Source organism: Nestor notabilis, unplaced genomic scaffold (genome assembly GCF_000696875.1).
Source record: "Nestor notabilis isolate BGI_N333 unplaced genomic scaffold, ASM69687v1 scaffold11549, whole genome shotgun sequence".
Lineage (NCBI taxonomy): Eukaryota > Metazoa > Chordata > Aves > Psittaciformes > Psittacidae > Nestor > Nestor notabilis.
Genome location: NW_009942397.1, coordinates 4,125 through 20,270, shown reverse-complemented (window position 1 = coordinate 20,270; position 16,146 = coordinate 4,125). Strand labels below are relative to the sequence as shown.

At 35.4% G+C, this 16,146-nt stretch overlaps 1 protein-coding gene across 1 annotated transcript in view; it reads right to left on the bottom strand.

The window, feature by feature from the left end:
• The window catches only part of LOC104411052 (E3 ubiquitin-protein ligase MYCBP2-like), a gene marked incomplete at both ends in the record, with an annotated part of 67,454 nt that overhangs the window by 47,583 nt on the left and 3,725 nt on the right, over positions 1–16,146 (bottom strand). The window contains 7 exon segments of the mRNA XM_010021381.1: positions 2,612–2,719; positions 9,111–9,212; positions 11,339–11,484; positions 12,163–12,367; positions 13,020–13,178; positions 13,863–14,027; positions 16,013–16,146. The exon segment at positions 16,013–16,146 is cut by the window's right edge and continues 29 nt beyond it. Coding sequence (XP_010019683.1) covers positions 2,612–2,719; positions 9,111–9,212; positions 11,339–11,484; positions 12,163–12,367; positions 13,020–13,178; positions 13,863–14,027; positions 16,013–16,146 — 1,019 coding nt within the window.

Sequence of the window (16,146 nt, the reverse complement as noted above, 5' to 3'; positions counted from 1 at the left end):
CTGCTGTCAGCACTGAGGGGTGGGTTCCATGAACAGCTTCACAGTGATGATTTTTCATCTTGGTTATCTTGTATCATTTCTACAGTTGAGAAAATTACAGACTTCCATTAAGTTTTTTTACTCAGATTGCCAGTGATGAAGTCAAGGAGGACTGGAGATGCACACTGGGAATTCACTAGCTCATTGAAGACTGAGGATGAAGCACAAGCTCATTTCCTCTTAGTACTCAAAGCACTCCATGAACACCAAGAAGGTGGTATCTACTCCTTTCTATCTATACCTATGATGGAGGCACAGACATAGATTGGAAAGATTATGATTATGATTAATAAGCATTTTTTGTAATACCAAGGATCTTGATATACACACCCGCAAAGTGTGAAACGAGATAATAGCAAGCTTTCCATAAAATGGGTATTTTGACGAAGTTGAAGTAGTTTTCAACTGAGCAATTCAACAGAAGAATTCCACAAATGAAAACAATGTAGATTTGACAGTATGTATAAGTACATATCAAATATAGTCCTAAAATTAGGTCATAATTTTTAGTCCTGAAGGAGCTGTTCACATTCAAGTTTAAATATCATTACAGAGAAGTTCTGCAGCTTCCAACAGAGAAGCAGGAACAGGTACCACCAAGTTTAGTACTGGCCTCATCAGTACTACCAGTCAAAATAAAATTTCCTTGCCCAAAGATCTTGAAGGTCTGGTTGGTGTGAAGAGTTACAAGACTACTTTAGCAGAAACACTAAAGTAAGAATGTCACTATGGAAAGCATCATATTCAAAAGTAAAACGAAAGAAGATGCCGATTTCAACATTATAGTGTGCTTTTACTGAAGTCAACATCCCTGTTTCAGATTGCTTGATAATTGCTTTTGCATTCTACATATAGTAAAAGAGGCATGCCTTTTAAGATGAGGTATAACACTTGTCTTCTTCACAATTCCCACCTTTCCCATTATTTTGACAACACCCCATTTCAACAGTTTCCCTTTTTCCCTTTGAAGCTCTTCCAGAACTTAAGGGGCATTTCTAGGTTCTAGTGGAATTTATGGTTGTCTTTTGACCAGCAGTCTTCTGAGGCACAGAAGGATGTCAAAGTTTACTTGTAAAGATATTACAATCTTCCTTATCTGTTTAGCATGAGACACAGAGAACTAAAATAAACTGAATGTTTCTTCACATACCACTTTCCTCAAGGAAAAATAAATGCTCAGTTCTACAGAGCATATCTGACAAAATTTTTCAGCACAATACAGATCTTCACATTGTTCTTGTAACCCCAAGAAGCAATGTAAACCTCAGACTGACACTAATGAATATACCTCTTCTAAGGAGAGTTGAGCTGAAAGTGAGCTCCAACTACTAATACATACCAAAAAAAGTACAGACATACACAGGGTGAGCATACTCCTTTATGCACTTGCCTATAAGCTCAAGGGCTTGCATGCAGTACAACGAGCAGTAGTATCCAGCTCAAGAATACTGGTCATGAGCAAACTGTCACTCAAATGACAGCATTTAGGTTCTGTAGGTTCTGTCCACATCCAATCTGTCCCAGGGAGATTGTAATGGGATACTCTATTTAATCCATCAAGACCTCAGATAAATTTTCTAAATAGATTGAACATACGTTATTCAACTACAAAGGACCAGATTCTGCTTTCATTTCTGTAAAGTAAACTTAGGATGATTTCATGATCCAGTACGTTCATAACTAGGCAGACCTATCGCCCACACACATTGAAATCATATCCCAAAAGGCTTCAAGCTGTCACACGATTTGTTTGCATACATGCCAAATACTACCACTAACTTCTGCTATTTCAACTGAAATGGCATTCTAACAATTCTTTTCATACTTAGCTGTTCTTCAGAAAATAGTTGAAAACTCCAGGCCCTCATCATTTTAGGAACTCTCTGCTTACTTCGATCAGGTCTATAATCTACATTTTACATATTTATCCCTTATATATACGTATATACAGGAATATCAAAGACACCTCCTTACATACGTTCTGCAAAAGAACATTTAAGTCAAAAATATTGCAGCATAAAATCTGTACTTTGATTTGTATTTTCCCCATTCAAAGCTAGTGAAGAAAAAAAAAAGAAAACATGCTATTTATATTATTTTAAATATTTAATTCCTAGAAGAGGCTTGTTAAAATATAACATACCAATGAAAAATTGTGTGCTACAATTAACAAGTCTGGAATTGATATGTTAAAGCAATCACCCCAGATACACAAAACCAATGCAAAGCAATGCAGCGGTCCAAGTCACTGGAAGCTCTTTAAGTTTCCTATAGTGAAATTAAAGAACCTTGGGAATAAGACAACATTAGAAATGAGAAAAGACACACAGAGAGACAATGCATATTTAAAAAAACAAGAAGAAAAATACAAAGATGATGCAGACTATCAAACACACTTTTAAGAAAAGGTCAACATTTAAATGCGTTTCTTTCTCCTCAGGTAACAAGATACTAACAAGAGGAAAGGCAGAACCCAGTTTGTGCAGTTCTTTGAGAAGACATTCAGCACACAGAAGAAGCGACTGGGAGGATGGGCTTATTTCCACCCTACCCAATAAGGAAGACCAAATACCTTTGTGCTTGTCCCGTTTATGCTTTAGCTGTGCTGGATGGGGTCTGATTCTGGCTAGAGCCTGTTCTCGATGGTTCATAAAAATAGGACCAGGAAATACAAGGGGGCCTGAGGAGAAACATTTTGCACATGCATAGGAAAGCTCACAAAATGGAAACAGTGTGTTAAACAAAAATCAAAAAAGCAATGAAACAAATGAATAATAATTGTATAATAATCTTGTTTTCCTAAATTTGAAAAACCCTATATAAAAGAAAGTTGCCATTTCTTCATAATAAAACCAAACTAGTATGCAAAGAAACAGTAAGTATCCCACAGTGACAGTTCTACTTGAACTTATCAGTATGCAACTGTACTCCAAGCAATGAAAACACAACACTTTGTATTTACTACAGTGTAAGTCACAAGTTTGATAGGAAATACCCATTACTGTCTTTAACAGTTAAAAAGATTAATTATCATGCCTTACATCCTACAATGTTACATTCAAAATACCGATTTAGAACAATATCATCATATCAATGCAAAATCTAAAATACATAACTATTTAACTGTTTTTAATTACTATATTTATAATGCAGTTATCACTTATAAAGAAAATAGCTACCCAAAGGCACCTGTTTCATGAAGAAAATTATTCAAATCATTATTATTTAAATCATATTTTTTTCTTATTTACTACCTGTAAATTTTGAAGTCCATTCACTTTAAAATATTAACCACCTATGTAAAGATCTTCAAGAGAAGATTTGTATTTGAGGAAAGCAATGGTGTATGTATTTAAATTTTTTTCTGGACTACTTTTTCTTTTTAAAATCTAGACCCAAGCAGTGCTGTATGAAGTTTAAATGAGGTTAATTATAGGTAGGTCATAGACCAGCAATTTCTTCCTTAAATCTGTATTTTTCTTCAATTTTAAAGGATAAGCATGCCACCAAAAATTTCTTTGGAGGCATCTCCTTCTTCCAGAAGTCTCACATTCAATAGAAACCATGAATCAGGAGCAGCTGAGTCTGCCAAGTGCCACTCTTGCCATTCCATGGGCTCCCAGACCTTACATGGACATTCAATCCCTCCCCCCCGCCTCTGCCCAAACCCCCAAAAAACCACAACAAACCAACCTAGCAAAAAGAAATCAAACAACCCAAAACATCCCAAATCAATATTTGTGTTGTGTTAGAAATAGTTTATATAAAACTTTGAAATCAAGTATTCCTCCTCATTCCCCCCAACCATTGACAGTCTTTTTCCGTAGCTGAACTTTATTAACATATTAACATAGGCTAACTTTTCTTAAATGCCCACTGGCTCCGGTTTCCTGCTGTCAGCTTTAGACTTTCAGTTCCTACACTAATACTGAACAGTACAGAAAGAAATTTAAGTGGAAGTTAGGCCAAATTTATCTAGTTGTAAAACCTTCTGATGAAGAAACTTGTCTTCACACACAGAAGTTCGCAAATTTTAGCATTAAACACAATCTTTTTTTGTTTGTTTTAAATCCACTCCTGCCTTTCCCTGTAGTTTTGAGATTCATACATCTGTTATATACATACATATACACACATGCATTAGCTAATGCCCCCAAACCTCATTAATCATGTACATCTCACACACACAATAGATTGCTTTGGTTCTACTGTACTTATCTGGAATTTCTTTATCCCAGAGTAGGTCCCCTTGTTAATTAAGAACTGGTTCTGAAGGTAAAGGATCATAGTTTGTTTTTGTTTTACCTTCAGTAACCACAAACTGAAGTACAACAATATAATTTCACAGAACCATACCTGCTGGTCATTACAGACAAAAACCTATAGCTTTTTCTTGAAAGCATTCTTAAAAAGCAAGTCATGTACAGGTTTGATATTGCTTCAAGTAAAAAGTGTGGTGGCTTTTGATTGGTTTTGGTTTGTTTGAAGAACTCTGAAACAAATATAACCTCCGGATCCTAAAAGCATCAAAATAAATATTTAACTAAAACTATAGAAACAAGCTGCACTAATACTGAATGGAAAATATTGTATTTGAACACACAGTTCTGCTGTATACTTAGGTGTATGTTCTGCAATGGATAGAGAATAGTGTTACTGACAAATTGATTCCAAGCTTATAGTGGATGGACAGATGTTAAACAGATTTATATGATACTCAGCCTACGCTATTGAATTAAGTGAACCAGGTACACTTCAGAAAAATAAAAAAAATCCCAAATACAGACAGTCTCAGATTATATTGTCTCAAAACACAGCAGCTTTGACTGAAATTAATCAATCTCCTGTGGGTTCCTTTGTTGTTCCAAGTAGAGTAAGATTGATGGGAAATTATTTTCCCTTTCTGTAAGGGCATCAAAAGCTAAACATTGGTTTACTGGTTAATTACAGATCAAATCTGTAATCTCAATTATGATTACCTAAAGGTTTTTACATCATAGGCTAAGAAAGAGAAGTAGTGAAGCATGAGACAACTTATTATCACCATATTAAGAGCTATTTCTGTATTTTTTGCTTATTAGTTTGTTTTGCTTATAATTTGTTTAATAAGACACTTTCACATTGTCATAGCCTTCTGAAAACAAAAAGTTATCTTTTAAATGCTAAACTGAGATTTTTGACTACTTCTAAATTCTATTACTTCAAATATCAATCTGAAAAAGTCACAGGAACAGCTCTCAAGATTAGCTCACTCAGTAAACGGTCAAGTCAGGTTTATTACATTAATCGTACAATGTGGCCCAGGGATTTCTGTAATCCATTAAAGCATAATTTAATGGACTAAAGACTAAATAAATAGGTGTTTCTTAGAAAGGAAAAATAATCTAATCATGTTCTGAACATTCTAACATACAAAACTTTCTCATTAGCAAAGTGCAACTACTCCTACACTCAGCTCCCACTATTCATATCAAGCCCTAAATCAGCTGGAAAAACAACAAACATTTCTTCATACGGTACATCAGCTCCTTCACTTCTCATCAGAATAGAGGTAGTGGAAAACTGAGAAGCATCCATCAATAAATTATGTTGAGGTATTATGATTTAGCATAGAAGCTGTGATGAGTATAGCTGGCTTTATTTCTCAAAAGGTCATACATCAACTCAAAAATACGGAATTGATTTTGAGCCCTCCTCACTGCTTGTCACAGCCATTAAGGCAGAAGCAGAAAGAAGTAGCTGAGTGAAGCAGCTCTACCACTGTCACAGAAGCAAAACACCTAAACACACTGTATGTACTTGTTGCACTGAAAAGAGCAAATAAATATCAACAATATTAAGAAACTCTCAGTTTTTTTAAATTATAATTTTATTATCCTGAACTGAAATACTTTTATCTGCTGTTAATTTTAACAATCTAATTTGTCACAAATAATTCTTTTCCAGAGTGAAGCAACATGACCAACTGATTCTAAATAGAAAAATTATTTACTGGAAAAGAACTCTATCATAGCAAGTACAATCTGCTGTGACTTCTTTCAAGATTAAACAAAAAAAAGAAAAAAAGAGAGAAAGCTTCAGCATTAGCACCTAGAATTTCTGAAGCTACTTTATCACTCAAGGTGGTGCTGCTGAACATCCTAGATACACACACCTCCCTTATAACAGTAGCAGGCTACTGTGACTTGTAAGATGTTTGAGAGATGAGTTAACTGCTCTTCACTGGAAATACAGGAATATTTAACTCGGTCATTGATATTGTGGCTATTCATGAAAACTACTGAAAAGTTTTCATACAAAATATTGAAAGTCATACTTTGTATCTGTAGAGAAATGCAGATAAAAACAAGCATACTCATCTTCCATACAAGAGACCACAACTGACCTTGTGAAAGATTTACACGACTGCCATATCTGTAGACATAACCATCACATTCTCCCTTAATTCAAGTGGACCACTGGAATATATTTTTAAATCAGAGGTCACTTTAACAGGACTAAATTTGGAGTGTTGGTAAAAAACACACAAACAATTAGACCACTTAAAAACCTGCAGCGTGGAAACCAGTATACTTCCACCAGCAGTTGTGCTCTTATGCCTCTGTCCTAAACTATACTCATACTTCAATGCATTCATTGGGAAAAGGAGTGAGAGGTTTCTTCATGATCTTTTTGTTTTGTTCTGTTTGCTTTAGAAATCAAATATTCCTCTATTTACTTAAAAAGCTTTCATAGTCCTCTTGTTTATACAACATTCAAGATCTACTGAAAGTATTTGTGTTGAATAATGGTCACCAACTGTAACTAAAGAGCAATCAGCAATATTCAGTGATGGATCCTATTCCTGACTATCAAAAACTACACATGGTTTGTTTCTCACTGATCAAGTGTAAAAGAACAAAAGCCACACAAACACACTACAACCCAGACATCATAAACACTGTGTACTTGAAGGAAAGACCCTCAAAGCGCTATTTTGGCCTTGAACTATCTAAGCAATGTCTGCAGAGAAGCAAAAAGTTGAAACCCTTCTTCGGATTTCTAAATACCTATTTCATTAGCAAGGATCTGTTCACAACCTATTCACAAATACTAGGTTTTGGGGAAAACTAAGTTATACTAATGTTAAAAAGTTTTCAGGATGCAAAACCTTTTTTGCATAGCAAAATGAAAACCTAGGAAGTATTTAAATGTTCTTGGTCTCTCTCAGGAAGAGAGCAGCATTGTAAGAGTCCTCAAGAATGGTGTTATCTTTCCACCCACTCATGGAGAACTGCAGCACTTGGATGGAGAAGCAACGAAAGTCCAATTTTTTCATCTGATTATGTAAATCAAGATTAATTATAAAATCAAATTTTCATACCTGATTATGTAAATCAAGATCTCTAAGTATTTGTGAAAAACTATCCCCAGGTTTATGACTTAAGTCATTCTGAAGCAAAATGGAAGAATAATCTCCAACCTGTCCAGCTAGACACACCCCACTAGCTCCAGTAGCCACATAGGTATGACATTTCAATGTTCTCGATACAGAATGGATGTGTGCAACAAGTTCACTAAGCAATATCTGTTTAGCTATTCTCCCTATACACTTATCGAGCCAAAAATAACAACACATTCCTGATACTGATTCCCTGAGACTCTGTTAGAACAGAAAATATTTTTTTGGGGGGTTTGGGGGGGGAGGGGAGTCGTTTGCTTCCAAAAGACAGATGGTATACAAAATAGGTAAGTTGCTCTGGTTTTACTTCTAATCACAGAAATGGAAGCAAAATGAGATGTTTCTCTGCTGCCTTTTTATTTTTTTTTCCCAACTGAAATTGGCCTCTTTGCTCTGTCATCATTACCTTCCTGGGCTGAATAGCAGCAGCTTCAATAATGTCCAGGCATTCAGTGAGGATTTAAGAAAAAAAATGACTGTTAGCTGTACCTAGTACTGCCAGCAGTATGCAATGCAGCTCCAACATGACCTAGACAAAGGAAGAAAAAAAAGCTTCCCCTCTTCACCTGACAGCTAAAATTAACCACAAAAATTGAAAGAAAAAAAAAAAACCAAACATCCTTTTCCATATGCACAGGAAACAATAACCTTAATCTTCCCTGCTGCTCCTTATTTATGGTAAGACCAGTAATTTCTTACATACAACTGAAATTACATGCAAGTCACAATTTACCCCACAATGTTCACTGGCATCCTGTACAGGAGCCGGGTTTGATTACAATGAGCATTTTGTACCTAAGTAAAAACAGTTATCTAATGCCTAAAAGAAGAACCAAAATGGTATTTACTAACACAGCAGGAACTTGGAGAGTATAACATTCCAATAAAGTTGCTCCTCTTCTCAACACACACTAATCTTGCCAACCACATCATCATGCTTCACTAAAATGTTATGGTTTGTATCCATCTAAATCGCCCAACTTTAATTGTTTACTAAACTAAGACAGTGAGGTATTTTAAAGAGAGTGCTGAAAACCTGTTAAGGAACATAAGAGCAACATATTTCATGTGGAAAATCAACAATAATTCCTGAGGCAGATAATACAGAAGGCAAAAAAATGTTGACACTATGCAGTGTTTTTTTTGTTTGGTTTTAACTCAATCAGTGCGTCTTTTTTTATGCTATTCAAATATAGAAAAGTTCATTTTATAAAATATGAAATTCTGCTTACTATTATACAACAGAAACTGAATTTACAACAGTAATTAAATATTTGTATTATAGGTAACTAGCACTGGACAGGCTTGCAGTCATTTAAATTCTTCATCTAAAAAAGGTATATAAACACTTCATATGAAAATATGCTTTAGCATCTACGTTTTAAAAAACTATTACTCAACTGGTAAACAAAAAAAAATTGACTATGTGGAAGAGATACAAAAATGCTACTCTCCACCTTTAAAAATCCGTTTCTTATGAGACATATGCAGATTTTTCAGAATTTTCCGATTTTTGGTTGGTTACTGTATAGGCTCACCAGAGCAAAACTAATTAATTGCCATTCTTAGAAAATAGACTAAGAGGTTTCTTAAACTATTCAAGCCTCTCATCAGTAAGAAAGTCACTTACCTCTTCCTTCTTCCAACCTATGTCTCCTATTTACACGTTGCCGCTTTTCTTCTTGCCGTAACTGAAGGTGTTCTTCAATATTTACTCCAGGAACAGGGACAGCTACATAGATGAACAAAACAAAATATGTAAACCTATTTTTAACAATTTTATGATGGTAATAAACCCTAGAAGAAGTGAGAGTAAATGAAAACCAAAGCCTGCCTACTTCCTGATCATCACATGGCTCTGACAATATTTAGAAATAAAGAAAGGAGTTGAGTAAATGTGGAAAAGAGTTTTAGGCCTTATCTCTGAATTGCCTAGTTTTCACAAATCTGACACAATTCCAACATCATTGAACAGTATTTAGTATTTTCTTTCTACTAGATATGTATTTATATTTAGTTATGAGCTGTCACAGTTATCTCAATTTTCCGAACAAAAGTTTCAGAAAGGATTATTATTAAAACAAGCATAAATTTTCTTATATCTTAAAAATATTTTTAATAGATTCGGTATTTTTTGGTTTTAGAATGCTATACCACTATATGCTTTGTGCTTACTAAAAAGCATGCAATTACTTCAATGCAAATATATGTTGGTCTATAAATCCGACTTATTTACCAAACTAGCCAACTAATAGGAATTTGAAGCAAACTGAGAAATCACATTTTTAAACAGAAAAAAAAAGACTCGAAGGAACTCAACAATAAAACTACTACTAAAACCAAAACTTTTTTCCAACGTTTTTTCAGCAAACTGCAGCTTCCTAAGAGATATACCTTGTTCCAATATCAAACAAAAACTCCATCTAGAAGCTCTGCTTTATTTCTCCAGACAAATGTGGCCAATGCCCACACCTCAAACTATGCCCAACCCAACACAGAATCAGAGCTGTCGTCTACCCTGCTAAGAGAGGAGTTAGCAAAGCAGAGGTTAGCACGAGAAACATAACTCCTCTCTGGTCATGCATGAGAACAAAGCTGTGAAGCAGAGCTGGTATTGCCAAAACTGCCATCAGGATAAATCTACTTCTATGATAGCCATATACAATCAAATTATATTTAGAAATACTTGTATGGAAGTACAGGACTGCACAGTGAGGTTATTTGGGGTCCTGAGTGTTAACTTATCAAGAGAACCACTTCTAGTTTCCATTTAACTTTTTCTTAATTCTGGGGGTAAAAAAACCACCAAAAATCGCACACTATGTATTAGCATCTAATTTTCTATTATTACTATTCTCTCACAACCACCATGATAAATTGGTGGTATAAATACTTTAAGTCGTATATCTGACTGGTTTACGGTCCTTTTCTATAGCAGATACTATACCCATACATCCATGCAGGATTAAGGGCTCTATGTAAATCTAAATATCAAAAAAAAAAAAAAAAAAAACCAAAAAAAAAAAACAAAAAAAACCCAAAAAAAACCTCTTATCTCCAAACAGCTGTAATTGCCCACTACCAAGATCACAATATTAAAAAGTGTTGTGATAATAGATCTTACAAGGCAAAATCCCAAACTGTAGTTTCCAATAATCATACCAGGTGATATCTTTTCCTCTAAGTTGGGTATTTTTGGGGAAAGGGGCTGGGCTGGTGAGATGTATTTTGGGGTTTTTTTTTTAAAGTAATTTTTATATTCCTGGCAGCTTTTTCACTCTGAAAATTTCTAAGAGAAAACAAGAAAGCATTTTCAAGAAGCAATATTCCTCATCTTTTATGTGACAGCAAAAAACCCTGATAAAAGGATTACAGTAAGTTTTTCAGGCTATCAAAACAGGACAAGAACAACTTTGTAGTATCAGCATTAGTATCATAACCACACAGGTCACAATGGCACACACGTCCACAAGTAAGGACAAGTTTAAAATATTTGACTTACCAGAATGATCCCACTTCGCTCTATCACCAATAAATAAATCTCCTGATAAGCAATATTTTATCCATTTCAACAATTTTATACTAACACTGTCCTGTAATCCTAAAAGCTCAGTAATTTGATTGGAAAGAAAGAACTGGATTATTTAAGATAGAAAGTTTTATCATACAAAATAATAAAAATACTAACTGAAGAGAACAAACCTATTTCTAAACTAACGTGTTATTCCAATTCAAGTTTTAGAAGTCAGCAGTGCGACTGAATCTATTAAAGAGTATAAACAAATGTACGGGGGGGAGGGGGGGAAGTGCAGTAAGAAAGAAAATTAAAAGTCATCTTGCTAATTTTGTATCACTTACCCAGCAAGAGATCTAAAGGTATCATCTCTTTTACAGCATCAAGGATTCCTCTTTGCCTTGCTTCCTGGCCATCCAGTTCTCTAGCACACGCCTTGCAGCAGCCACATACAGCGCAGCCTGACTCACCTGAGCCACAGCCACAGATTCTGCAGCAAACAGAGTTGCTTCATCACTATCTTTTATTTTTCTGCATTACTGATGCCTTAGTAACTAAAACATACATTATTTGTTTGTTCTACTGTGGATATGTCATTCTCCTGAGATAAACAGAAAGTATAGCAGTTTAAAACCTAGTTGCTGTTGCATGGTGCCAGGGGGCATACACTGACCGTACATATCTGAACTGACTTCTCAGCATTACCTTTTTTTCATTTAATTAAACATACACCTCATGAAAACATGAACCAGTAAAAACTGAGCACATGCAATGCTGAAGAAATAGTAATGGCAATATGTAAAGCAGTGGCCCTTTATGCAGCTCAACCCTGAGGTAACATAAAAGCAACTAGAAAAGCAAGATAAAAATGCTCCCATCATAGGATGAAGAAAGGTGATGCCAAAGCTAGCAGCTCTGTCACAAGAAAGATTATATTGATGCTCATACTCAACAGCTCCTAGTAAAGAACTATATGCTAAAGAAATGCAAAAAATGCATTTACCACCTACAACCATCAAGATATTTACAAGAATTTTAGCCCACTTCTGATTTTAAAAGTTCAGCTTCTTTTTAGATATAATTTCATCTTAGACTGAAGCTTAAGAATGCATCAACTCAGTTTTCAGTCCACACACTATACCAAGTGTATCTCCATATGTTTCCTTACCCTCCAGGTACTCTGTCAGGACGCCCACTACTAACACAGCTAGCTCCATAGCCTGTGCAATCTCCACATACAGTGCACACCATACACTGCTCCAGCTTCCATTTATGCATGCCTGGAGGACACATCATGGACTTCTCATCTTTTTCATCCAGTTCCTCTTCTAGGTCTTCATCCATTGCTGTTGCCATGTTCTCAACTCCAAAACCTAATTAAGATATTGAAAAAAGAAATAGCTGTTTTTGTGAGGCCAACATTAGCTACTGAGGAAGCTATGAAGACAACTCACAGATCAGATTTTAAAAGGAACAGCTAAGCATGAGTGAATGGCATCCTCTGCCAGGACAATAACATTTTTGAAACCTCTCTGAGCATGGGCATGATATACAGCTAGGTTTCACAACTAAGAGGGAAATGAAACATTTATATTCAGTATGCAAGTAACAGGTCATTCACTTATCATACATAAAATACTCCAATCTGACAAAAGTGAATAGATATGATTTTTCATACCTATATTTAGGAGTAATGGAAATGTTTAGTTGTGCGGAGAAAGATGCAGACTTGCATTTATGCCCTGTTTAGGCAAAAAAGCCTCAAGACTAAATGCTGTTTGCAGGTAGAAATTTTTTTCTTACTACGACAGTAACACATAGTTAGAAAGGAGTGATGATTTATCAGTATGTGCAGAACACTAAATAGCGGACAGCTGAAGTGAAAGCATCCACACCTGTTTCTTTAAGCATGTAAGCATGCTGCATATACTTAAGTTTTAGTATTGGAATTAAAATAAAATGCTTATCTATGGTTTCCCTTGTAACCTTTTCCAGTAAACAAAAGTAAAAATCTAGGTCTCTCACCTTTTCCTCCCTGGCTCATGGACCCTGTGTCTCGTCCACACTGTCCTTTATTATTTACACCAAATGTCCAAACTTCTCCGTTCTTCATTAACACACAGGTGTGAGCTTTGCCCATTGCTACTTGAGTCACAAAATGGCCTTTCAAATCTGTTACTAAACCTGGAGACATTAAACAGTTGAGTGATAAACTGTACTTTCTGCCTAAGAAACAAACTTCAGTGATTATAACAAAATTCTAGTGGATACTATCAATTTTTAGATCAATGTCAAGGAAGAAAAACAGCAAATACAAAAAAAAAGTGCTAGAATAAAAAGGAGACTTAGGCCTAGGCCATTTATCCTGCAAAGGAAGGAAAGCCAAAACCAAACACTGCTGCAAATCACTTGTTCTGAAAAACAATCCTTAAGTTGTCATAATGCCACTGAAATTTATTTCTTTGATATTTTATTTAAACTGAGATGTACTAGATCACCTGTGAATTCAAAACAGGCTGTCATGTGAGTAATGTATAAGGCCTGGTTTCCCTACAGCCTTTATTCGTAATGTCTCATTTCTGTGACTTTTCCCTGTCTGGCCTTCTATTGTCAGATTAATACACCAAATTATCTTTTTTCTTTCCCCTTAGTGGAAGCATTCATTCAGGTATTTGTCACCAGTGCTGTTATATATTTCTACAGAACCTAATGAAACCCTTTCTATCCTTCTGTCATACTTGGCTGAATCAGCAGAAATTTGAAAAATCTATTAGGAGAGTAAGAAACACACAAACTTCCACAGGCTAAAAAGATCCAGACTTAATTCCCGTAGTTGAGAAATCACTTAAAAGACAAATATTAACTTACTTGTACTATCAGAGTAAATGGCATCTTTTCCAAACATGTAGAGTTCTCCATCTTTTGAAATTACAGAACTGCTGCCGTTATTGCAGGCTGTAGATATGACGATCTTTCCTTCCATTTTAATAATTTTTTTAGGCTTGTATGGTTTTGACTGCCGTCTGCTTTTAGCTTTAAGCAAATATATAAATTACAAGTCATGCTACCAAAAAAACAAAAAAAACCAAAAAACCAAACCTTCAAAGGCACAGCAACATCTTTTTTCTTTTTTTTTTTTTAATTAGGGGTTACTTGGATTGCCCCTGACAAAAAAAAAAAAAAAAAAAAAAACCCAACCCCCCCCCCCCCCCCCAAAAAAAAAAACCAAACAAAACCCCCACAAAACTATCTGTATGATCTCCTGATCTAATTTTTATTGAATTACACTGGTTCCTCTCAAAAAAATTTATGGCAAATGAAGTCATCATTAGATAGGTGTCTTTCAGGAACGATTCTTGAAGGTTTTCTTTTATATACATGTACACACATACTAAACTAACTTTGTGAACTTTACAAAGCAGAGCATATTAAAAAAAGTCCTCATTGCCAACTGAGAATAATGTACAGTAAATCCACAAAGAAATGTTACAGAAGTTCTTCTCTTTTTCTTAAAGAAAATACTGAATTCTCTATTTATTAAAACCCTGTTTAGAAAACTTTCAGTCACAACATACTCCCATAAGAGGAAAAAAAAGGAAGAAAAAGTACTAAAAATCCCCCAACTCACTCCAAAATCATTGTTTACAATCAGACCTCAAATGAAACAGTGACAACATAGCTGAAGACTGGATAAAACAACTCACAGCTGCCATTACTGCCTGTGAATTTTCATGCAAGTGAGAGAACTGCCAGCTGCTCTCACCTGCTGACAATTACCAACTTTCTACAAAGAACACACACAAACCCTATCTCCCAACACAAATCTAAAAGAAATCAGGGGGGGAAAAATAACTCATGCATATCCACTCTGAGCCAAGTTAACAAGTGACAAACAGAACTGGGTAAGTCAGAAGAGAGTTGCGCTTTCAAAGGAACTCAGAAAGACCTTGATCAGTTCCTTGGATGGACTTTTCAGTAAGATCTAGTGAAGCACTAAATCTTCTCACCTAAATTTTGCTAGTTCAAACAAAAGCAGTGACAGCAATTTACTTCAAAGTGCCCAACTTCCATTTCCTCTGAAGCTGTAGATTAATTAAACAACAAAAATAATCAGTTCAACTGTGTTTTGGCTAACTTCCCAATGATCCTGTAAAGAAATCTTGACATTGTGCCTTTAAATATATTTCCTGCAATTTTTTCTTGCAATCTCTTAAATTTCCTCTACATTTACTGGAGAAAGTAACATGACTTTGTCCCACATAGTTTTAAGTAATTTGCATTTAAGAAGACTCTACAAAGTTATAGCACATACCAAGTTTGTTATCCAAATACTTTTACACAAGAATAATACTATTAACTTCCTCTCCCCTGACCACATTCAAAAATCCACTCCATATGCATTATCAAACCTTAAAATGGGTCCTTGCCTGTTGTCATGGTTTAACCCCAGCTGAGAGCTAAGTACCGCGCAGCCGCTTGCTGTATTTTAGTTACATTACATTGGAAATCCCACACATTCTTGGGGAATACATTAGTGTAGTTAATCAACCTGTCTTCTCTAATGTCTGAAGAGTTCTGCTTCATCAAGCATAGAAGACCATGCTTCTACAATTTCTAATCAATGTGCTTCTCTGCTACAGAGAGATGTCAGCTGGCAAAACACCCATTTCCAAAGTTCTCTAAAACAACTGTGAAGAGGCATAAGTTTGGCTCTTCAGTATCTCAGACAAAGTCTCAGGCAGACAGCATGGCCTCTTGACCAAACTTATCACTGCCTTTTCTCAGGACAACTCTAAAATAGCACTCTCATCACACCATCCAAACTGTAGTAAAACTGAGATCAAGATCTCTGGCTGGGAGATGTGGTGGCACTGGTTGGCAAGACCCGTGGCTCACATAAAATTCAAACCCAGTGGCATGCTTATCTGTTCTTGGAAAATGTTAAACCCTTTCTTTTCAAATTTAAAGGTGGTTAACAGGATTTTATCAACCATTAGTCAAGCAAGCATAATACTTACTTGATTCGCCATCCTCTCCTTTACTAGCAGAACCTGTGAAGAATATGCTCCCATCTTCAGCAACAAGTAAGGCATGTGAGCCATCATGTCCAACAGAGAACTGAATAATCTTTGGAGATTTTGTGATTGGGAGT